This window comes from Trachemys scripta, chromosome 1 (assembly GCF_013100865.1).
Source record: "Trachemys scripta elegans isolate TJP31775 chromosome 1, CAS_Tse_1.0, whole genome shotgun sequence".
NCBI classification, from domain to species: Eukaryota; Metazoa; Chordata; order Testudines; family Emydidae; genus Trachemys; species Trachemys scripta.
Window position 1 is genome coordinate 291,356,763 of NC_048298.1, and position 24,050 is coordinate 291,380,812.

A 24,050-nucleotide genomic window follows, 5' to 3' on the forward strand; every position below is an offset into this window, starting at 1 on the left:
GCCTTGTGAGGATCCTCTGGTTTATTTTTTTTTAAATTAAGTTTCTAGTCATCATTCTTGTGCCTCCTTTGCACTCTAAAGGATCAAAAACAAGGAGACAAATAAAAAAGAACCGATATTTATGTATTTATTTAAATCTCATGATTTTTATGCCAATCTCATAATTTTAGGGACTTTATTCATTTATTCTTTTTTAACCCTCATGGTTGGCAGTACAGAGTGCTGCAGCAGCATATTGTCGTGGAGGATAACCAGGGAGGTGTGGCTGAGGATGGTGATTTGTGGCACTAGGGAGTGAGCGAGCTCATTGTCTCAGGAGTAAGAACTGAAGGAGGAGGTCACAGTGCAGGTGAAGAATCTTTGACTCTGCACCAGGAGAGGGAGCTGGAAGCGCTCCACAAGGAGGTGTGTTCGGGGGGGGCTACAGAATATTTTGACTGCTCACCTTCTGCCACAGTGCAAGAGCACAAGCCCCCACTCCTTATTTTTATTTTTACTACAGTAGGCCCCAGAGGCCCCAGTGAGGGTCAGAACCTCATTGTGCTATCCAGACACCAAGTAAAATGTAGTTCTTTCCCTGTGGAGTTAACTTAGATTGTAAAGACAAGATGTAACAGGAGGGTGTAACAGGGAGTGGGGGATAAAAGATGAGGATAAGAACAGCTGTACTGGATCAGACCAATGGTCCCTCTAGCCCAGTATCCTGTCTTCCGACAGTGGCCAATGCCAGGTGCCCCAGAGGGAATGAACAGAACAGGTAATCATCAAGTGATCCATTCCCTGTCACCCATTCCCAGCTTCTGGCAAACAGAGGGTAGGGACACCATCCCAGTCCATCCTGGCTAATAGCCATTGATGGACCTATGCTCCATGAATTTATGTAGTTCTTTTTTGAACCCTGGATAATAATAGGAGATCTATGCACACAATTTGAAGGTTGAGTTTGGGTTGGGTTTTTTTAAGATATAATGATCTGGACAATCCCTACTGGCTCCTTGCCTTGCAATTGTGAGTTAGCAATTTAGCAAAGGAATGACAGAAGTGGAACTGAAGGGATTTGAAGGAAGGTGGGGTAGCCCTTAGCTCAGGAAGGGTGTTCCTCACAGAATGCATGGCATGAAAGGAAGTGTGATGTTATTAGCTGGTGAAGCAATCGATTGGGCAGTCAAGGCTGGCATTATTGGCAAAGTGGAAGAGGAAGGGAGAGAGCATGACAAGATGAGATACAAAAATGGATATGTAGGGAGGAGTTACGTTGTGAATGGCCTTAAAGGTAAGGCCATAAAGCTTGTATTTGACGTGATGGAGAAGGGGCAGGGACTTGGAAAAGGGGGTGATGTGGTTAGGATGACAAGCCAAGAAGATGATCTTGGCAGTAGCCTATTGAAGGGATTTGAGTGGGCTGAGGTTAGTGTCAGAAAAACCAGAGCAGGATGTTGCAGTCAAGGCAGAAATTATAAAGGCCTTTGTGAAGGAGTTCACTCACCACAGGTGCCCTTGGTGGCTGAACTTAGGTGTGGCAGGCTCACTTCTTCTTTCCTGGCATGCCTGCTAACAAGCATTCCTGCAGCGGTCTGCCCCTTTCTTGTGACTCAGCCTTGTGGCCAGGTCAGGTCACATATTCATATATATACCCCTTTCAGGGTATATAAAGAATCAGACACAGGATAGCCTGTTGAGGAACAGATTACTGCTCACTGCTCACACTTCATTTGTCAGAAGCCACTAACCTGGAGAGGGAGAAGGCGGAGCTGGTGAATCTGTTGCTGTGATCCCCTCTTGCTTGCTTTATTAGTAGTGTGTGACTTAGCAAAGGACAATGTAGTGCCACTGCCAGAGATGACCATTAACCACTTCTCTCACAGTGATCCATGACATGATGCAATTTGTTGATTAAAATAACTTTTCTACCTGTGCCTCACTGTACAGCTTTCAAGAAACACTCCAACAAAGTGTCAATATGGTAATTAGAGTTGAGCAAAACTTGGAATTTTCATCCCAGGGGAAATTTCAACATGTCAGGATTTGTTTGTGTCCCAAAAAAGGATGAAAAGACAAAATTTCCTGTGGAACAGAAATTCCAAAATGTTTTGGTTTTGGAAATATTTTTGATCCAAGTGAAACATGTCAACATTCCCAAAACGCAGTTTCAAGTCATTTCAACGTTAAACTGCATTTCCTTATGGTGGCACATTGTCTTATGGGATTTGTTATTCTGGAGCATGATGCGCCCATTTCCCTGCTATATGCCAGGCTCCCCAGGTTGGCCTGCATCTCCCATAATGCACCCAGAATCATCTGACTCGCATGACTGAAATGAACACTTCACCTTATGGGACCCATACTTCTCCAGGGGGCCCAGCCTATAGGAGAGAATGAGGCCTAGAACTAAACTAATAGGAAAATGCAATTCAATGTTTTATTGACCTGTATCTCAATGAAAAAATTGGGGATAGTTTAAACAACACAATATTCATATTCATGTTGAACTGACCCCAAATGAAATATTTTAATTTCAATTTTCCTGATGGAAAAATCAAGAATTTTCAGCAAAATCAAAAATTTTCTATAGAAAGTTTTGATTTTTGTGGAAACTGCATTTTCTGTCAGAAAATCATTCCAGTTGAAAATTCCTCACCAGATATACTTGTAATATCTGATGAAATAATATAGGGAAGATTGGGCTGCTGCCTTGCCATTATGAGACCTCCCGTTTCTCTACCCAGGAAATAAACAAACATCTATAGTTTAAACAAAGCAAACAGCAACAGAATATCAAGCTGTACCCGCGGAAAAAGAAAAATCCTGGATCCAGTTCTGCAGTATGCTGAGCACCCTGAACTCCCATTGAAGCTAATGGGCACTGAGGGCGCTCAGCCCCTGTGGGATCAGGCTCTCGGTTTGCTAACTTATCTCAGTTCAAAGTCTTCCAGCTGGTGGTAGTAACACAAGTTAACAGATAAGTTAAAACATATATAAATATTATTTAAATCTTGATAATGTTTCCCTTTTAGCAATTTTAATGTTTCTGCCACCCCAAAAGGAAACAATTCCCATCTGCCATGGGGAAAAAATAGAACAGTTGTGAGAACTGTACGGTTTAGGTTCAAATAAAAATTTCAGCATTTTGTTGGTGGGTTTAATCAGTTGCACAGAAAGCCTAATATATATGCAGAACTTTAATTTGCCTCTATGACAATTTGCCAGAGGGCAAATTGAATTGCACTAACTTGAGAAGCGGTGGCTCTTTCCCCGCCCCTTTCTTGATAAGTGCAAGCTGAAGTAGAAAGTCTTGCTAATAGCACAGAAGTAGTTCACACCATGTAATCAGCTTAGGAGAGGTTTCATCAAACTCCTCTCCTCATATTCCTGTTTACATTTTTCTTACCTTAATGAAAAGACTGGCTTTTGCAGGTATAAAGGTAGGACTATAGTAGAAGTGTCCCTGCTAATGTAAAGTTGATATGGAAGCTCTTTCAGCTTTTATTAGTTACTCATTTCCCCCTTTGGCTTAGTTCATGGTTTCTTCTAGTTCAACAAAAGATGATTTTCTCTGGTGTATACGTAGCTTTAGCTACTAATGATGGCTTTCTGCTGTACACTGGTGGTCCTCTGAGGCTGTTTGTTTTAGCATCTTGTGCTGACGGGTACATTTGGTGATAGCTTTGGAATACTAATGCTAATGCTGGTTCTCACAAAGCTTGGCTTTTGAAAAATGCTTTAGACCATTCAGCACCCCTCTACCACGCTGAGTGACAAGAGGGCAGAAAGGCCAGGCTCAGTCATTTTTTTTATGCAAAGTAAGCAGCCCACAGGAATGGCGGCTCTTTGCTTCACATCCTTCTGCCCAGGCTTCTTACAAAGCTGTAGCTATCTATTTGCATAAATATCAGGCCTGTCCCTTGTTGCAGTCTTTGTTACATAAATGCTATCAAAGGAAATGAAGGGAGAACAGATTTGAACATCTTGCATTCCGCTCTTAGAAAAAAGTGTGATTGTATAACTAATCCACATTATTTTCTTTTTGGTTTTATTAGTGTAACTCTTCTGCCAGGCCGAGTTGATAGCAGCAAGGGCCGGGTTCAGTACATAGGGGTCCCCTCTCAACAGCGTGACACAAAACCAGCTCGAGCCCCCACCCAGGGACCTGGGAAAATCTTACACACCCCTGGGCGCCTCAAAGAGGCAATACTTCCCCTCTCGCAAGCACAGAGCCTCGGTGTAGCAGAAAATGTTTAAGAACATGAGGTAAACGACATAGCTTTAAATTGGGAAAACACCACAACTAGAGTGCATAGACCAAACCATGAGCGAAGACCCACCCCAGCAAATTGGGCCGTGTCCTTTCCCGTTGGTTCTTGGGTCCAGCAATCCAAGAATCACCAAAGTCCTAAAAATCCAACAACCCCCAAAGTCTCTGTCCCTGGTCAGTGCAGCCCCAGAGTTCAAAGGGGGGGGGGGCGCGCAGGGTGTTAAGGGGCCCCTTACGTGATCCGAGGCCGACCGGCCGCCTCTCTGTGGGGTTCCGCCGCAGCCTTCATCACGAGCCGCTCCACTCCACCAGCCGTCCCGTGAGCCGCTCCTGCCATCCCACGAACTGCTCTGCTCTACCAGCTGCTCCGCTCAGCTCCGCTCCGCTCGCCATTCCTTGGGCCGCTCCAACCATCCCCGCAAGGCTCCACTCTGCTCCTCCAGCCATCCCCGCAAACTGCTCCGCCAGCCGCTTAGCAATATAGCTTCAGGCTCCCCCACTAGTTAACACAGCAGTCAGTGATCTCAGCTCTTTTGTGATTTTAGCTCTTTTGTGATATCTCCTCAATATATGTTCCATTCTATATGCATCCGAAGAAGTGGGCTGTAGTCCACGAAAGCTTATGCTCTAATAAATTTGTTAGTCTCTAAGGTGCCACAAGTACTCCTGTTCTTCTTTTTTTGTTAAACAATAGAATACCAATTGAAATTTATTAATTATTTTGGATTTTTTTTACATTTTCAAATATATCTGTTTCAATTACAACACAGAATATAAAGTGGACAGTACTCACATTATATAATTTTTATTTCAAATATTTGCAATGTAAAAATTATAAACAAAAAAATAGTATTTTTCAATTCACCTCATACAAGTACTGTAGTGTGATCTCCTTATCATGAAAATGCAACTTACAAATATATATTATTTTTGTTACATAACTGCACTCAAAAATATAACAATGTAGAACTTTAGAGCCTACAAGTCCACTCATTCCTACTTGTTCAGCCAATTGCTAAGACAGACAAGTTTGTTTACATTTGCGTTCTCACTTTCAGGTGACATTGTAAACAAGAAGCAGGCACCATTATCTTCTGAAAATGTTTTCTGAGCGATTAGCTGAACAAGAACTAGGACAGATTGGACTTGTAGGCTCTAAAGTTTTGCATTGTTTTATATTTGAATGCAGGTTTTTTGTACATAATTGTACATTTGTAAGTTCAGCTTTCATGATAAAGAGATTGAACTACAGTACTTGTATTAGGTGACTTGAAAAATACTATTTCTTTTGTTTTCTACAGTGCAAATATTTGTAATAAAAATAAATATAAAATGAGCACTGTACACTTGTATTCTGTGTTGCAATTGAAATCAATATATTTGAAAATGTAGAAAATATCCAAAAATATTTAAATAAATGGTATTCTATTAACAGTGCGATTAATTACACGATTAATCGCGTTCAGTTTTTTAAATTGTGATTAATTTTTTTAATCGCTTGACAGCCCTAATTTCAACTAAATAGCTAAATTAGCCAAGTGATATATTGAGCTGTCTGTGGTCTCTGCTTATATACACCTCTCTTCACACACAACTTCAACAGAGTGAAATTGGCAATGTTTCCACTGACCTCCAACCAGCTGTCACTTGGTATTAGCCCAACCTGCTTCTATGTAGTCAGGGAGATTTCAGGGACTACATCATAGAGATTCCCTCATGCGTTTGAGTGGTAACAAGTAATTTTTGCCTGAATGACATTCGGCTTTTGAATACCATGATGTTTGTACTACTTCCTATTACTAAGCAGATACATCTTCACTAAGTATATAAAATCTTCTGATACTTGCCTTCAGGCCCCTTGAATACTCGGTGGGAAACGCTAATGGCAAGGTGATAGAATAGAATTCCATTGTGTAAATTCCATGCACAAAGCCGGGTGGCACAAATTAAAACAAAAACATGGAATGAACAAGCCAGATATCCATTTTGATCCTGACCATTTTGTTTGTTGATTGTATCACTTTCTCCCAATTCTTTGCTTTTTGCCCTTCAGACTGTAAACTCTTTGGGGCAGGGACTGTCTCTTTCTACACTGGAATGTATAGTGCCTAGCCCATTTTGAGTAGTCTAAATACTAGTTTGTTTTCTGTTAGGTTCTTTTATTTATGGCTATATTTACCTCTAGATATTGCTGACTATTGTAGGCCAGCTTGATATAGAAAAATCACTGTAACTGACTGTCTTAGAGGGACAAGTGGCATTCAGCCACCCGAGATTGAGCAATGACTGAATAATGTATTTCTCCTTCATAATCTACATAAATCACGACACAATATGAGGAATTGCTAAATAATTTTTAAAACCTAATACAGATTTTGTTTTTATACTATCAGGTGAACTTTCTGTGGAAGACAATCAGGACCCTTTCCTTGTTAGTATACATATCATTGCAGACCCTGGTGAATCCAAAGTTCTCCAGCAAGCCATTGATAAACTGTTAGCATGGATCCATCCAGACCTCCAGTTGTTCCGAGTCTCAGAAAGACGGGTCTCAAGGAAGCACAGGAAGTCTGGTAAGGCTGCTGTTTCTCAGCCAGCCCTTGCAGTCATTCTGTTTCTGCAGGAGGAATATGGAGAAGAACCAATCTTACAGCTCCATGAAACCTTTCAGAGACCACCTTGGCATTACCACCATACAGAACGAGTGCAAGGCAAGTTCCTCCCTTACATGCCATGCAGTCAGGACTTCTTCACTTTGGCCCATGGGACCCCTTTGTGGGCCATCCGCCCAGTGCATTATGGGAGAGAAATTATCCGCTTTGCCATATACTGCAGGAATGAAAACTTTATTGACATTATGAAACTGTACCAGTTAATCCTGAAAAGACCGGTGTGTCAGAAAAAGGCGGACTTTTGTGTCTTTCCTGTCTATTCTAACATGGATATAGACATTCAGTTCTCTTTAAAAAGACTCCCTAAGGGCCAGATTCCAACCCCTACAGAGTCAGCGGTGCTGGAATTCCGAGTAGAAGATGTTGGACAGCTTGTTCCTCTCTTGCCCAATCCTTGTAGCCCAATCAGTGAAGGCAGGTGGCAAACAGAAGACCATGATGGGAATAAGATCCTCTTGCAGGTATTCTCTAACATCTCTAATTTTGTATGTGATGAAACAGAAACATATTTGCTGATTTGTACAAGAATGCTAATTTGTCCCAGAACAGTAAATAAAGGGTGGGGCTTCCATAACAATATTCTGGTAGGCAGACCCAAGAAAATACTGCTAAAAAGAGAGCTTATCAAATCTTTGTGCATGTAAAAATATATAAATCAATACAGCTGTAGGTGATACCATGATGTTCATATATCCCTTAGCCCCATGTTAGGCAATGAAGAGACTGAGATAAGCCAAGTGTGGAAAAGGGAAAGATTGTGAACTGATAGCTAAAGATGCACGTTTTTGCAGTTTTTATAAGAAACATGAATACCCAGACCACACATTTTTATAAAATAGCTATTAGTGACTAGCTCTTTATTAGAGGTAAACAGAATTTTTGATGGTACAAATTATTTCCTTACATATGTAACCCTTCTGCCCATCTAAGGCTTGGTTTACACTAAACCCCCAAATCGAACTAAGGTACGCAACTTCAGCTACGTGAATAACGTAGCTGAAGTTCGAAGTACCTTAGTTCGAACTTACCTCGGTCCACACGCGGCAGGCAGGCTCCCCCGTCGACTCCGTGGTACTCCTCTCGCCGAGCTGGAGTACCGCAGTCGACGGCGAGCACTTCCGGGTTCGACTTATCGCGTCCAGACAAGACATGATAAGTCGAACCCAGAAGTTCGATTGCCAGCCGCCGAACTAGCGGCTGGGTATAGACGTACCCTAAGTTGGCAGCAACAAGGGCCGGGTTCTGTATCTAAGGGTTCCGTTTCAATAACGCAATGCAAAACCGGCTCGAGCCCCCACCCAGTGACCCGGGACAATTACATACCACCCCCTGGGTGCCTCTAAGAGGCAATACTTCCCCTCTCGCAAGCACGGAGTCTGAGTGTAACAGAAAATGTTTAATAACATGAGGTAAACGACATCAGCATTAAATTGGAAAAACACCACAAACAGGATTCATAACACAAACCATGAGCAAAAAAACCCACCCCAGCAAGTTGGGCTGTTCCCTTTCCCTTGAGTTCTTGAAACCAGCAACCCAAGGATCACCAAAGTCCCAAAAGTCCAACAACCCCCCAAAGTCTCTGTCCCTGGTCAGTGCAGCCCCAGAGCCCGGGGGGGGGGGCACGCAGGGTGTTAAGGGGCACCTTACGTGATCCGAGGCCGACGGGTTCCGCCGCAGCCTTCACCATGAGCCGCTCCACTCTACCAGCTGTCCCGTGAGCTGCTCCCGCCGTCCCACGAACTGCTCTGGCAGCTGCTCCACTCTGCTCACCGACCTGTGAGCCGCTCAACTCTGCTCCACTTCAGCAGTCCCTTGGGCCGCTCCCACAAGGCTCTGCTCTGCTCTGCCAGCTGCTCCTCCAGCCGCTCCGCTCACCGACCTGTGAGTCGCTCAGCTCCACTCCAACAGTCCCGCAAGGCTCCACTCTACTACCTTCTTCCGCCAGCCGCTTAGCAATATAGCTTCAGGCTCCCCCTCACAGCCTCAGTGATCTCAGCTCTTTTGTGATTTCAGCTCTTAGCAATTTCAGCTCAAGGTAGGGGAGCCCCAGTGCTAGTGCACCATTGGCCCAAAGTGAATTCAGCTCAGCAGTCTGTAACTAGACTTCTAATGGAATCAAAAAAGTTAGCTCTGATATTCAACAGTGGAGCGAGGAGGTAGTGCAATTGGTGTTTCAACCCCTCAGAGAGGGCCCATACCATCAGATACAAATACCTGTCCCCATCCTCTTTCCATTCACTGGGTTTTGTAACCCATGCCCCTTGTCAAGCAAGTGCTACTTAGGTAATGGTGGAGGACTCACTCAGTCCTTCTGTCATACAACAGTTTCACTGCCCTGGATTCACAGAATCAGGGTAACAAAACTTTATTCTTCCTGCCCCAATAACAGAGAAGACTGGGGATCCCACACCAGCCAAAGTAACCACTTTGAGTTGCTGTTGTTTCATGCCAGGCAAGTGGGTGTGCCTATGCAAACAAGATCAGCCCCTGGAGTTCTTTTCCACACTCGCCATAATTCACCACCAGATGTCAGGGTAGAGCTCATCCTGACTCTGCTTACACATATATATTAAAACACTGGGTGACCAACTGCACACCTCAATAGATGGCCCAGGAATCTTCTTGTTCTGCAAAATAGCTATCAGACCCAGAAAAAAGGAGAAAGAAGCAGAGAAGCAACCTGAGCTGTTTAGGAGACATGCTCCCTGCAATCTGCCTTCTCAATCTTATCTCAAGCTGCATGTACTCATAGACAGATTCTGTGGAGAGTTTGGTCAATAGGAGTGGAAAGGTCGTGAAAGGCACAGTACCCATACTGTATCTAAGGCTGCTTAGAGTCACTTCAACATATGCAAGTGAGTTAAATAGAATAACAAATAACAAGCTTTCCAAAACTGCACTCTTCATCAAGATACAGTAATTCCTCACTTACAGTCGCCCTGGTTAACATGGTTATGTCGCTGATCAGTTAGGGAACATGCTCGTTTAAAGTTGTGCAATGCTCTCTTCTAACGTCGTTTGGCAGCTGCCTGCTTTGTCCACTGCTTGCAGGAAGAGCAGCCCATTGGAGCTGGCTGGTGGGGGCTTGGAACCAGGGTGGACCAGCAGCCCCCCTATCCGCTCCCCGTTTCCTTAAGTTCCCTGTGCTGCAGCCACCCAGCAGGCTACCAATCAGCAGTTCAGCTGTCCCTCCCCCGACTGCCATGTGCTGCTCCTGCCCTCTGCCTTGGAGCTGCTCCCCGAGCCTCCTGCTTATTGTGCAGGGAAGGGGGAAAAGGGGGGGCTAATGTCAGGGTGTCCCCCTCCCCCCTGCACCCCACTCCCTTCTCCATATAGAGCAGGGAGGGGACACGACTGGGGAGAGACAGAGAGAGCTTGGGGCAGCTGTGTGTATATCTATATAATATATAGTTTTTTGTCTGGTGAAAAAAATTTCCCTGCAACCTAAACACCCCTCCTCCCCCATTTACATTAATTCTTATGGGGAAATTGGATTCGCTTAAAATAGTTTTGCTTAAAGTCGCATTTTTCAGGAACATAACTACAACGTTAAGTGAGGAGTTACTGTACACACAACAGGTATGTTGCTCCACAGTTACATTAATGTACATTGTGGCTTTTTGCTTAACCATGTGCCTCAAAGCCACTGTTTTACTAAAGAGGTTTTCTGAGGCTTAACCTTTTATTCTTAAATATTTTCTGATTTATATTTCTGCTCAATAAAAATAGCCCCCACCCACTATTAATTTGCACTTTATTTTCAAAAATCCATGGGACAGATCATCCCCTAAATCCACATGCTATTAATGCTAATAGGGCTAAGTATGTGTGTCAAGGAAAGTTAGACCCTCACATGTAGAAGAATGTCATCATTCCGATTTTAAAGTGGGGAGGTTGACAGTGAATGTTCTTTGTGAAAGGTGCCCCTGCTACTGAAGTCCTCTATCTACAGAACAGGTACCATAGGTTTGATCCTTTTGCTTGGTGGAACTCAGGATGCTGACAGTTGTGGGAAGTTCTGCTTGAACTTGCTGAGCAACCATATCTCCTTCCATCCTCTGCACACTTCTGCAGTGTTGGGTGTGCGCAGACCATCTCTGCAATGTAGCGGCTGTGTGCCCGTAGCTCTTCTCTCTGGCAAGATCACCACGCCACGCACCTCGCTATTGCAGATCCCACCTAGGCTGTAGCTCTACCCCTTGCTCCACTGGCAGCAACGGCACTGCCCCATATAGGTGCCTCAAGTCTGACTGCAGCTGAGAAGGCAATTTGCTCTTCCTGACCATCCAGTCCTTGGCCTTTCTGCTGAGACTGCCACTAATTTTAGTTGTTGGACTGGTTTTTGTGATGTGGACTGGATAGGCACTAGGTTGGGATAATCAGTTCATTTCAAAATGGCCACAAACTACCTTGATGTGGTAACCACTTGTGATCACCTTCACTTACTGCTTTTCTTCTATAGACTAAAGGGTCCATATCCCATTAGTAATCTCTTGAACAGTGAAATTCTCTCTGATTCCAGTTTTTAATAGTGAATCTTCCAACTACAATAATTTACAGCATAATGACACTGAATGAAAAACATTTTAATGTCTTTGCTTAGGATACTGTACAGGGGTTTAAACATTCCATGGCTATTGTCACAGTATCCGTATTAATTTTCACCTCCCATCAGAATGACATTCTAATATTTTTCAGCTTGCATATAGGTTTGTGTTATTAACAAGAATATTTTTGATTGCTACATACTCAGATTGATTATCTCCACATGCCAAAAGTATCACTTATACCCACCAATAATAAATCTATACTTCAGAGCAATAAGAAAGCATTTAATGTGACTGGGATTTTAATATACTTCAGCAATGTGACCTACGTGTATCTTGTGGTATACTTACAGGGGTTGGGACTCCTGCCAACCAGTAAGATTGCTCCATCCTCTTAACCCGTTCTGCAAATGCAATTATCAGGGAGCTTAGATTAAGTAAGAGCAAGAAAAAAAGCGTATTAATGGATGAGTCTGGCATTTGATATCCTTTGTTTGCAAAGATAACACCCTCCAAAAATGTTTTGTTGTGGCATCTTTGCTTTGTCTGTCCTCAAATTAACTCAAACAGCCTGATCTTATTCCAGTTGAAGTCAAGGGTAGATATGTTGTTGAATTTAGTGTGAGCAAGATTGTCTGTGATCAGTACTGGTTCTGTCATTATTTTCATATGTTGTATTTTTACAATGTATGTAGTGGTTCAGTAAATACTGTCAAGCATTTCAGTGTAACTCCCAAAAGTAAATCTGTGAGTGCAGAGGTATTCCACCTATGTAAATGAAGGCATTCTGTATGGCCCCGATAAATATGTACAGTACAAAATATTTAAAGACAAGAAGAATTAAGGTTACTGAGCTAAATGAATATCAAATAAGTTGTACTATTTAAAAAGGGATCAAAAGCTTGTATATGACAATTTATTTGTTAATCCAGTAAAAGGTTTGCCTTTATCTATCTTGCCTGTGTTCTTCAAAACCAGCATAGCTACAAACACTTTGAGATAAATAGCAGAGTGCATTTCCATTTTCAAAGTCTGAGCAATTACAGTTAAAAGGACAAAAGGGAAGAGAGGGGAACAAACTAACTAGAAATCAAAGGAGGTGTAAAGGAAATAGAAAGTCAAGGACAGCCCCCCAAAAAGGTGGGGAAGTGCGACTTTTGCCGAACAAAACTAAAGGATGGTGATTAAAGAAAAATGTGAGACATCTTACATTAATGGTGCAAGTGGATAGAACAAATTTGATGAACAGTGAAAGGAAAGGAAGGCAAGGAGGGATTTTGACTGGACAGAAGGACAAAAAGAATAGCCTTTACAAAGTTTCCTTTAATTTCTTAGTGTGCTGAAAATTAGAGAAACAAGGTGGGTGAGGTCATATCTTTTATTGGACCAACTTCTGCTGGTTAAAAAGACAAGCTTTCAAGCTATGCAGGGCTTTTCTTCAGGTCTAAGAAAGGTATTCAGAGCATCATAGCTAAGTACAAGGTGGAACAGATTATTTAGCATAAATAGTTAACACCTATTTCAAGGGACCATTCAAGGTGAAGTGTCCTCTTAACATTCCTGCACTCAGAAAACAAAAAAGGGGATTAGTGGCTTATAGATTGTTGTACTAAGCCATAAATCCAGTGTCTTTAGATTTTTAGTATCTAGTAAAGTTATGAATTTAAGCTTCATCGTTTGTGTAGGTTTCCTTTGAGGACAAGGACTGAGAGGTCATATATGGAGCGATCATTTTGTGAAAAGTGTTGCCCCATAGGTGATGTGGTATTTTTATCTTTTATTTTTATCTTTTATTTTTTTCTGAGTGAGTTCATTCAAGAGCATAGTGATTGTCTGTTTTCACTCTCATCATTTTTATTGGGGAATTTAGTGCACTGGATGAGTTACACCACATCTTGTGATAGGCATGTGTTGGACATGTTGCTGAAAACGACAAACCGTTCGTATAACAGTGGACTCAATAAGACATGTTTAATTACAGATATAAGAACTAGGGTGACCAGATGTCCTGATTTTATAGGGACAGTCCTGATTTTTGGGCCTTTTTCTTATATAGGCTCCTATTACCCCCTCACCCCCATCCCGATTTTTCACACTTGCTGTCTGGTCACCCTAATAAGAACCTAACTTTTGCCTCCTGTTTTTAAAAAATTTTGTCCTCTGTGTTTCTCCTGCAAGATGTGCTCTGCCTTTTCTGCCTTAGATGTTTGTGAGTTCTCTAGTATCAGTGATGGTTTTAATAGAAACACACAATCCTAAATGGAGGTCTTGGAAGCTCAGTACAACAGGAAATGATCTTTCAGCCATTCTGTCCTTCACCATGAGTGAGAGACAACCTCTTTTATATCTTTTTATTTAAAAAAATATCTTAAATAGAATATCAATATATCGAATGCCATTTTAAACATAACATATAGTCAAAAAAAGCCAGTGTACATATATAATGTTATAAGATTCCTATTGTGATGACTGGGACTACAAATTTACTGTAATTGTGAGCTCAGCTGTAAAAAGTGAGTGAAAGTTTATAAAATGTCACAATAATCTATAACAACAAATGTTGATGGGGAAAGGTGCAAAAGGGAGAAAGACTTTGAATGAGTCCAAACAAAGAGGCCTGGAACCCCGGGATCTACCATGACACTGTTCAGCCTTAGTTGCCCTGATCCTGAGAGATGTACTGACCAGACTGGGTCAGAGAGAGAGAGAGTGGGATCCTGATGATGTCACCTCCTCCACTGGCTCTGGCTAAATCCCAACCATCAACTGGGATGTGAGATTTGTCATCCCTGCTCATGTGTGTCCTTTTCCTTCACTTTGTTCTCTTTCATATCCCTCTCTTTTCTTCTTGTCTAATAAGAGTCTGCCTTAGCCAGCCAAGACTGGACATTTTGCAACATTGCTGAAACTCTGTGACCAGAGAGGAAACTAAAAGCAATGCTCTAAGTAGCTTCGTGCTGATACGAGTTTGCCAGATCTCAGAGAGGCTAATAAGACTAAATGCCATGCCTGTGTTTTGCCAGTGAGGTTGCAAGTGAAAGTCAATCAGAGACAGAAGCTGCATTTTCTATATTTGCTATTCTTTTCTCTCCCCTTTTGTGTGTATTTGTCTTGTTTTGTCTTCTAGGAAACTGGATCAGACTTCGAACAATAGCAATAACATCTCCAGTTCATCTCAGCTAACCTCTTCTCCCTCCCCCTTCCCCCCCCCCAAAAAGGGACAGTTATTGGTATCTTTAATACTTTACATGTCAAATGCTGAACTGTTTCCTTCTTTTCTGTATCTTTAATAAAGGATTTAACAGATTTGTAATAATGTGTTTGCCATGGTACTAAGCAGGCAGAGATCTCTGACAAGGTCATTTTAACACCTTTGACTCTTTGGGTCCATATATTCCATCGAAGTTAATACAACAGCCCATCTAACAGAGTAAGATACTAATTGGTGTGAGGAAGGGTGTCATAATCTGGCCCTTAGATCTTTGTAGTCGGGACTGTCCCTTATCTGTGTTTGTACAGGGCCCTGGTGAGAGTTGAGGCCTCTAGGAACTACTGAAATAAAAATAATGACTAATAAGATAAATCTTTTTTTTTAAAGGTGGAAATTTCCTTTCTTCTGTCAACATGCAAAACGTTAACTAGCAGCCCTGGATTCTTCTCATCAGATGTAGGAGGCCCTAATAACATAGACTCTGTAGATCTCTGTAACTTTCACCAAAACTTGTTTCCTTGATTTCTGAATGTTTGACTGAATATCCTCCAAAAATTCTGTTTTGATGTGGAGAGATTGTAATTTCCCATAGACTTCATGAAGATTTGTGAAGACTACAGTGAGCATGGGTAACAGACCAAGCATTAGGTTTTAAAAATATATAATTTTTTTTATTATAAGCTAATCTGTTCAATCAACAATTGTTCTCTCATGGGTATTCATGTGGGCAGATATATCATCCTCTCTATTTGGAATTTCAATCAAAATCAACCTTTTTGGTGTTCTAGGGGCTGCACAAGTGGCGTATCAGTTTGTACACAGGGTTTTTGTTCTGTCAGATGGCTGATCCTTTTCCAGTGTAGCTGGACCTTTTGTTTCTAACACAAGCAGCACAGATATACCAGACAGTGCTTTGTCAGTCTGCAGTGAGGTAATGGGCATTGCAAAAAGCAAACTGTAAGGAGGCTGAGGGGGAAAAAAAAAAGTATGAGATTTTGCTTCTGAAGTGAGACAAAAGATTTGCCCCACGTGGGGAATATAAAAGCATTATGCTAAAAAGAACAGCTGAGATGTACATGTCATTTACTTTAACAGATAAAAACAAGTGTTTTTCTATTTTCCTCTGTCCAAAATCAGAGTAGCAAAGGAAGATCAGTCTCTCTCACTCATGTTTCATGTCTCATTTTGGTCCATCACATTCTGAAAATGGGTTCCAAGTCTTTTATTATTTTTTAAATTTTTATATACATTTAATTGGTAAAAGCAAAGAGGAACAGCAGACTGCCTAGCTCTCTGTATACAGTAGTTGACTAGTAAGTAGAGGCATGGTGTAGTGGCCTCAACACAGGACTGAGAGCCAATTTCCCCTGAGTTTTAATCCAGGCTAAAATATGGTTTCCCTCTGTGATCTCCAGCAAATCAGAGAATTTAGAGATGGAAAAGTCCTATTCATTTATCTAATCCAGCTCTCTACCAATAAAGGAGTATCCACTAATCTACATTTGCTAGTGTTTTCTCTGGTCTGGTATAAAATGTGCCAAAAGATGGAATTTCCACTACTTCACTTGGGAGATTATTATACAGTCTAATAATACATATAACTGCTAGGATGGTTTTCCATGATGTGGGATAAAGGGCTTCTGAAAGTGTTCTAGCAAATATTGCACTTGCCCATATAATTTAAGATGGTATTTGAAAATGTGACCCATAAATTATAGGTCATCTCATTACAAATATTTTTACATAAAGAAACTGTGGTGCAGGGATATAATAACTTGCCAAAGACATCACAGTGCAAGAGTAGAATCCATATCTCCTTTGGATTTCCAGTCCTTTGCATTATCCATAAGACCATCCTCTTTGCCCATGTTAGATCTGTCCCACAAAGCATTTTTGAGCTCTTCTAGTATAAGTCATTTGACTTGATAACTGTATTTGTGATCTAATGTTTCAAAGGCCCTAGTCCAGGAATCCACAAATAAGGACTCTTAACACCTGCAGGGGGTCCCATTGAGTCTAGCTTCAGTTTCTACTGGTGCATGTTTTGTCTTAAATATTTATCAACTATTTATTTTTTTAATTACTTAATCCATCTGTTTGCCATGCAGTTTATCTCACAATAAAACAAATCTGCAGAGAAAATCAGAACCATTAGTGAGTGTAAACTGTATTCATATAATGACAGGTTTCAGAGTAGCAGCCGTGTTAGTCTGTATCCACAAAAAGAAGAACAGGAGTACTTGTGGCACCTTAGAGACTAACAAATTTATTAGCATCCGAAGAAGTGGGCTGTAGTCCACGAAAGCTTATGCTCTAATAAATTTGTTAGTCTCTAAGGTGCCACAAGTACTCCTGTTCTTTTTTTTGTATTCATATAGTGGACAACGATATAACAAAATAATTTCCTGCACAAACACAGGAAGTGATGAGATAATTTGTTTGTGTCCTTGAAAATGAAATACTGCATTCTATAGGCTATCCAGAAATGCCTTCAAATACAAATTGATGCTTTTTTCATCAATACACACCTATTAACAGCCTCTGCATAATTTCTAAAATAACTTATCTTGCCTTCTGCATAAATAAAAATAATATAGCTCTAAAGTCATCTCTGATAAAACTTCATTGACTACCATTCAATTTGAGCCATTCTGTTTGACTCTTTTGAAATCTTGATCCCTTATCTGTTAATGAAGCTGGTAATTTTATTCGAAGATTCAGTTAGTTCTGTGTGGCGTTAAGAAAAATAGCCTATTACATTATGGATGGATGGATTACGATGGATGAAAAGATGGATTATGAATTACCATAGCTTCATGTGTTGGTGTATTCATCTACAATACATAAGGGAACTCAACAGGGTTTATGTCCCATAACGCACCCTTGGCATGGACAGTTACAAATGAGCAAACAATTTTTTGCAGATGTGAAAGTACCTTGTTACCTCTACAATCAATGTAATAGATAATGAAAGATTTAAACAGCACATCTTTGCCACTAAAACCATTGGGGTGTGCAGTAGTGAGAAATGAGCAACAACAATGCTTGGAGGTTGTCTAGGCATTAAAGTAACAGTAGGTTGCTATCTGCACTAAATTCCAGTTGTTACCATTTTAAAATTCTTAAAATTTATCTAGTAATATCATTTAAAATATAAACAATGAAGCTATTTGCTGAATAAATCTGTAAGCTGTCAAGTAATGGATGTGGAAGCTTCAGAGGTGAGATATTTTCTCAGTTCTGATACACTAGCTGTGTGGTAGAGTATTTGAACCATGCTGTGTTAAGTCATGAGGTGGAGGACAATAAATAAGGTATTGGCTTATTTGGGCCTAATTTCTCACTTTGGATGTGTGTGAAGCTCCTGCTGCAGTCTGTGGGAATTGCATGTAAGCGTATCTGGGGACAAAATTTGATATTTTGCATCATGTGAGAAATTCCAGTAAAGCTTTCAAAAGAAGTGATTTAAATACAAACTGTTGAAGCCATATTGAAATAACTAATATGAGGAGAAGGATACAGGAAGTTATTAACCATTCAAAAAAGGTTTGCTAGGAGTAGGGGGGATGGGCGGGAGTGGGGGGAGAAGGGTCCCTTGCTCAGACAATAGATCTTGGAAATAGGGCAATGTTAAAAGAGAAGGGTGATGTGTTTTTCAAAGAGTGGGAGATACTGGTTTTGACTGACACTAAGAATTGGAGTGTTTCAGGGTAATGATATTAGGGCAAGGCTATGGGTGACAGTGGTGGCATTGGTGCCCTTCTATCATTAGAATTGAGGTTGGAAGGCTGGGGAGAAAGGGCTGTTGATGACCGTGAAGTTCTTCTTCAAGTGATGGTCCCTATTGTATTCCACCGAGGGGATTCAAAATCTGGGCTTCCTGCCCTCGCTTGTTTTCCATCAGTGATGAGCACCGGTGCTGTTTGTACTGTTTGGGGAAATCCCACATCACATCAAGGTGCAGTATCTTCCTCTCCTTCCCTGTCCGTACATGGGAAAGCTGAGCTCTTTCCCTCAAAAATCACCTCATGGAGGCTGCAGTGGGGCCAAAATCAGATCCTGGCCAGGGAATCCCCCCTGTCCATCAGCCTGAGCAACCTAAGAGCGCTCCCCCTACCACAGAAACGCCATCTGGCTCCGCCAGTACCAGTGCTACAGACCCAATGCAGGGACCTAGCCATGAGTCATGGACGCATGCGCATAAGCATGGCCATAAGTCTTCCTCCAAGTCCAAGAAGGACATTGCCCTGTCAATGAATTCCAGCCATGGAGGAACGAGTTGTTCCAAGGCTCACAAGAGTGAAAAAAGGTAGGCAGGAAGCACAGATTTTGAATCCCCTCAGTGGAATACAGATAAGGATCACGCATCTCAAAGAACATCCAGTTACAGGTAAGTAATCTGCCCTTTTCATTCCTAGAAAATATAAGGTAGGGGATGAGTTGGATGGAGAGAGAAGTAGAAGCGTTGGTGAGTTCCAGAGAAAAAGAGGGAGAATGAGATTTCTGGGTTTACGTCAGCGGTCAAAATCAAAAGGAAGAAAGTAACAAACTTCTCACCACCCTTAGTGAAGAAATGAATGGAGAAAGAACAGTAACAGGGGTTGGCATTTACACTATTCATCTTCAACTTCCTTTACTAAAAGAAGAAATGCTGGAAGTAGAGTATGAATGAAGTCATATAATAATCTATATTAGTTAAAAAGTCCATGCTGGTTGAACTTGTAGAATACCAATAAACAGTTTCTCTTTGATTTATTTAACCTTTTAAGTAAAACCCAATCAATATATTAAAATTCAGAATGAGAAAAACTCTGGGATTTTGAGATAAAAAGGAAAACCTGGTGAGCTGGAGTAACTTGCTCCTCTCACCCATCCAATTTTGCCCTGAGCTTCAACACACAAGCTTCAAAGATTTTTTTTTATGTCAATTTCCTATAGTTTTGTTTTTTCACATACTATGTAAGTATGTAATCAATCAATCCAGGCTTTTACTGAATGTCCGATGAGACATTACTTGTTTTTTAAGAGCCAGATTTTTTTAAATTGGAATAAAATTAGATGCCTTTCCAAAGGGTCTTTCTGAGCTCAGCCTTTTGAAATCTCATATAGAATACTATAGTTCTTAAAAATATTACATAGAGAATTCTCAGAGCACATCTGAAAATTTTGCTACAGTCCTAGAGTCTTAAAATTTCACCTGTCTTCCAAGAGATGAGTGTCTTTCTCAGGATTTCACTGTTGTTCCATGGAATTCACCCTCTGAGGCAGGACAGTTTTAAGGCTCCAGGCCTATTCACTTTTGTTTTCCTCCAAGGACCCTTATATAAATATTTGGATTTTGGCACAGTGCTTTTTCTTTATTATTAAAGTGAAATATTTACTGTGACTGTACTGAGTGACAGTCTGCTTTATAGTTACATGTAGTAACAGTTCAACAATGGAGACTAACGGTTGTAAAATTGCCAAGTCTGAGTTAATGTGGTCTTTCCTCTTTTCTTTCCCCCCTCCCGCAGCAGGCACGTATTTGGTATAGGAAGTCTGCTAAGCAGAACAAGCTTCATTTCCCATCTTCAAGGGATTCCCATTTCACTCCTTCACCAAGCTACATTTCTCACAGTCACAGACCTGCCCCTGATCAAACTAGTGAGCATCTGAACTCAGCTGGTCAAATCAAGCTGCATCGGGCAAATGGCCTTGGTCAGTACCTTGGCATCTCCCAGCAGGACTTGAGAAATGGTGACCGAGGAGACTTCACCCGAAGATCCAGTAGTGCCTCCAGCATTTCATGGTCATTTCAGCGAAGCAAGTCTCTGTTCTGCTTGCCCACAACAAGCTCCTCTCCGGCCTCTGACTCCTTTAACTTTAGTGAACCGTTTCAGAATTTAAATACTGGGTCATCTGTGAACAGGTTAAAAACATGGAGATGCAGCCCCAAGCTTAACATTGAGAACTTGGAGGGTTCACAGGAAACTGATGTCGACACAGGGATGAAGCTGTCCTTCTCAGATCTGTCTGTGGTCTCAGCCTACTCTACCTTTAATGGATTTTGCAGTGATTTGGAAGCTGCTCTTCCCTCACAAAGGCAAAGTGTCAGTATATCTAAACAGGCTGTCTCCAGGGGAAGGCCGTTGTCAGCCATGTGCAGTACCCTTGAGCTCCCTAGTGGTTCACTTCCATCTCTCTCCGAGTGGTCTTCCAGCTCTTTCTTGTCATCTTCCGCATCCCCCTTAGCATCTCACTGCCAACTCAGACAGTCACCAGGAGCAACCCCTTGTTCTCTGAATGATAGGAAAACAACTGGCAGCATTCATCCAGGCTCTCCAACCAACGAGGAGGAATTCTACATCTGAGCTTTCTCCATGCTGAACCTTTTAATGTAAATTTGTGCATATGTGAATTACAGCAGTGCATTTCCACCATCTGAGCCATCTGTGCTGGCAAGTTCCTTGCTCCTTCCTGAGGGGAGGGTGTTACATCACTAAATGTTGTAAATGTGGTAAAAGGTTCCCACACACCACTGTAATGGGTGCCTCATAAATGTGTATTATAATATCAGGTGAGGTTGTGTCCACTGGATTCATGTGGAGGGGAACCTCGATGTGTAGCTGTGCAGGTAGGAGGTTTGTGCTCAGTGTCCTTCAGCTCTGGCGAAGGGGGTTTGGGAGACTGACCCTTAGCATGTAGAGCAGGAAGTGCCCAGGGATGCACGTTAACCCACCTTCCCCTGACAAGTATCTGTAAAGATGCTGAAAAGAAAATACAACCTCAAGCTGCATTAACTTTTCTGAGAAGCTCTCTCCACACTGGCGAACCCTTCCCCACCTCCTTTATGAGGTTCCAGAGGCAGCTATGAAAAGGGCCGACCCTAGCAACATGACTCCAGTAGAGCCAGATAAGGAGGCTGAGGGCCCCAGAACCATTGTAGAGGCACAAGCCTCCAGCTGATCTTTGAGAATCTGCAGATTCGGGGAGAGAACGTCCTGTTTGCTCCATGGGGAAGAAGGAACCCGCACCATATCCCCAATCTGATGGACCGGTTTTGGGAAAATGCCATGAGGGGAACCTTGAGGAGCTTTTCTCCCCATCTCTCCCCCATCCCTCCCCCCAAGTCAAAAGTGTTTTTCATCATATGGGAAGGGAGCAGGGCGACTCACTGTTAAAAATACACTGCAGCTCCCTATTTTTAGGGGTTTGTTATTTTGGTTGTAAAAAATTCACCTCATATATAAACATAGTATTGGTGGTCCCAGCCCAATTTCTGTGTAAAACAAATTTCTTGCCAAACTTGTCTGAATTTTTAATTTATCTAAAGGGAAAAACATGTAGAATTGTACTGGCCTTTTTATCAAGTTACATTTTGGCAAGTTGTTTCAGTATAATGTGGCAAGCTGTTATGGTGTAATTACTTTTGATATTTTGGAAAAACATTTACATGGAGAAGCCATTAGTCTGAGAAATGGCTAAGTACCTTTATAAGGATTTTTACCATCTATTTCAAACTTTTCTGACAATATATCTCTGTGTTAAACACGACTGACGCTGAATGTTGTTCTGGTCTAGGCACTAAGAACATTACCTGGTTTAAAGTAGTGTTTACAAAACTGTATTTAATAATAGACAGGTACAGCTGCAGAAGATCCACTCTGATCAGTCAGTAAATAAAACTAGGGAGGAAGAATGATCTTGTGTGTATTACTCCGCAGCGTTACTCAGAACAATACTATTCATTTTAAAACAGCCTAAATAAATAGTTACATAAGAGAGTGGAACAGCTCCAAAAACCTTCATTTTAACCCCCAACTAAATATACAGTTTATACTATTCCACTAACCATCCTTAAAAAAAAAAAATGCAGTCTGGAAGAAATAAATATAAAATCATTCTGTTTAAACACCATTAAAGTTGTAACCCAAATCCACAAAAGGCAGGAAATTGACAGTAAAGGCTTGAAGGAATTGGCAGTCAATTCACTGACCCTCCTTTATGCTGTTCGGCATTTTTTGCTTTTTTCCCCCCCACAGTGATAGAGAATGGTGCATCTGCCTCATCTAGAGTTTCCTGCCTGTAGTCAGCTACTGAGACAACATGAACTGCCTGGAAACCTTGTCTTCTGTATTAACTATAAAAATAGGATTTTATTCCAGATCTGGACACCCAGCTGAATATTAGCACTTTCCCCACCACTACCACCCAGAGCTGTTTGGGTTCACTCCAACTTTTGATAAACGACCCTGTTCAGAGATGCTTGGAAGCAGAAACAGCATGAATGAGGGATTTAACATGGTGTTTGAATGTTTACCAACTATCAGCCTGCTCCAAAGCCCATCAAAGTCCGTGGGAGTCTTGGGGTTTAGGTCAGTCAGACTTTAGGGTATGTCTAAAAAACCTGCAGCATCGAGTCTCAGAGGCTGGGTCAGCTGACTCGGGCTTGTGGGGCTCGGGCTGTGGGGCTAAAAATTGCAGTGTAAACCTTCAGACTTCAGCTGGAGCCCAGGCTCTGAGACTCAATACTGCAGGGTCCTTTGCAGGGTCTCAGAACTGTTAGAGCACAGTAGGCCTGATTTGCCACTGTCATGGGCTATATGTAATTATTTACAACTGGGCAAAATATGTGTAGAACACTACTCGATCAGAATGGTAGCATTTTGCACTCACTTGGCAAATGACTATGCAAGGTGCAAGTCAGTGAAGAATCAGGCCCAATAGGTTTAGACCAGGGGTGAGCAAACTACGGGCCGGAGCCATTTTAAGCCGGCTCACAAGCTCCCGCTGGGGAGCTGCCTGGCTGCACCTGGCTCCACATAGGAGCCGGAGAAGGGACATGCCACTGCTTCCAGCAGCCACTTGAGGTAAGCGCCACTCAGAGCCTGCACCCCTGAGCCTCTCCCCACGCCCCTGCCCCAGCCCTGATCCCCCTCCCACTCTCCAAACCCCTCAACCCCAGCCCAGAGCACCCCCATGCACCCCAAACCTCTCATCCGCAGCCCCACCCCAGAGCCCGCACCCCCAGTGAGAACCTGCAGCTCTTCCCACACCCCTGCCCCAGCCCTGAGTCTCCCTCCCGCCTTCCAAAACCCTTGGTCCCAGCCCTGAGCACCTTCCTACATCCCAAACTCCTCATCTGCACTCCCAACCAGAGCCCGCACTCTCCTCCCGCACCCCAACCCCAATTTTGTGAGCATTCATGGCCCGCCATACAATTTCTATTCCCTGATGTGGCCCTCAGGCCCACCCCTGGTTTAGACTAATGGCACAATATTCTTCTCTAAAATTTGTGGTGGCACAAAGATAAATGATGAAATAACATTGTGAAGCCATTTTACCAACACTAGCCATTTTCAGATATGACAATAAACAGGAAAGAA

At 42.1% G+C, this 24,050-nt stretch overlaps 1 protein-coding gene across 5 annotated transcripts in view; it reads left to right on the forward strand.

The window, feature by feature from the left end:
* FAM124A (family with sequence similarity 124 member A) overlaps positions 1-23,439 on the forward strand; it is a 76,193-nt gene extending 52,754 nt beyond the window's left edge. For 3 of the 5 annotated variants that reach the window (XM_034758533.1, XM_034758530.1, XM_034758532.1), the window contains 3 exons: positions 6,646-7,385; positions 15,073-15,141; positions 20,199-23,439. In XM_034758533.1, coding sequence (XP_034614424.1) covers positions 6,646-7,385; positions 15,073-15,141; positions 20,199-21,035 — 1,646 coding nt within the window. In that variant the 3' untranslated portion in view covers positions 21,036-23,439. Of the gene's footprint in view, positions 1-6,645; positions 7,386-15,072; positions 15,315-20,198 lie in introns of all 5 variants that reach the window. The other 2 variants (XR_004644118.1, XM_034758531.1) reach the window with 2 other exon arrangements.
* The last annotated feature ends 611 nt before the right edge of the window (positions 23,440-24,050 follow it).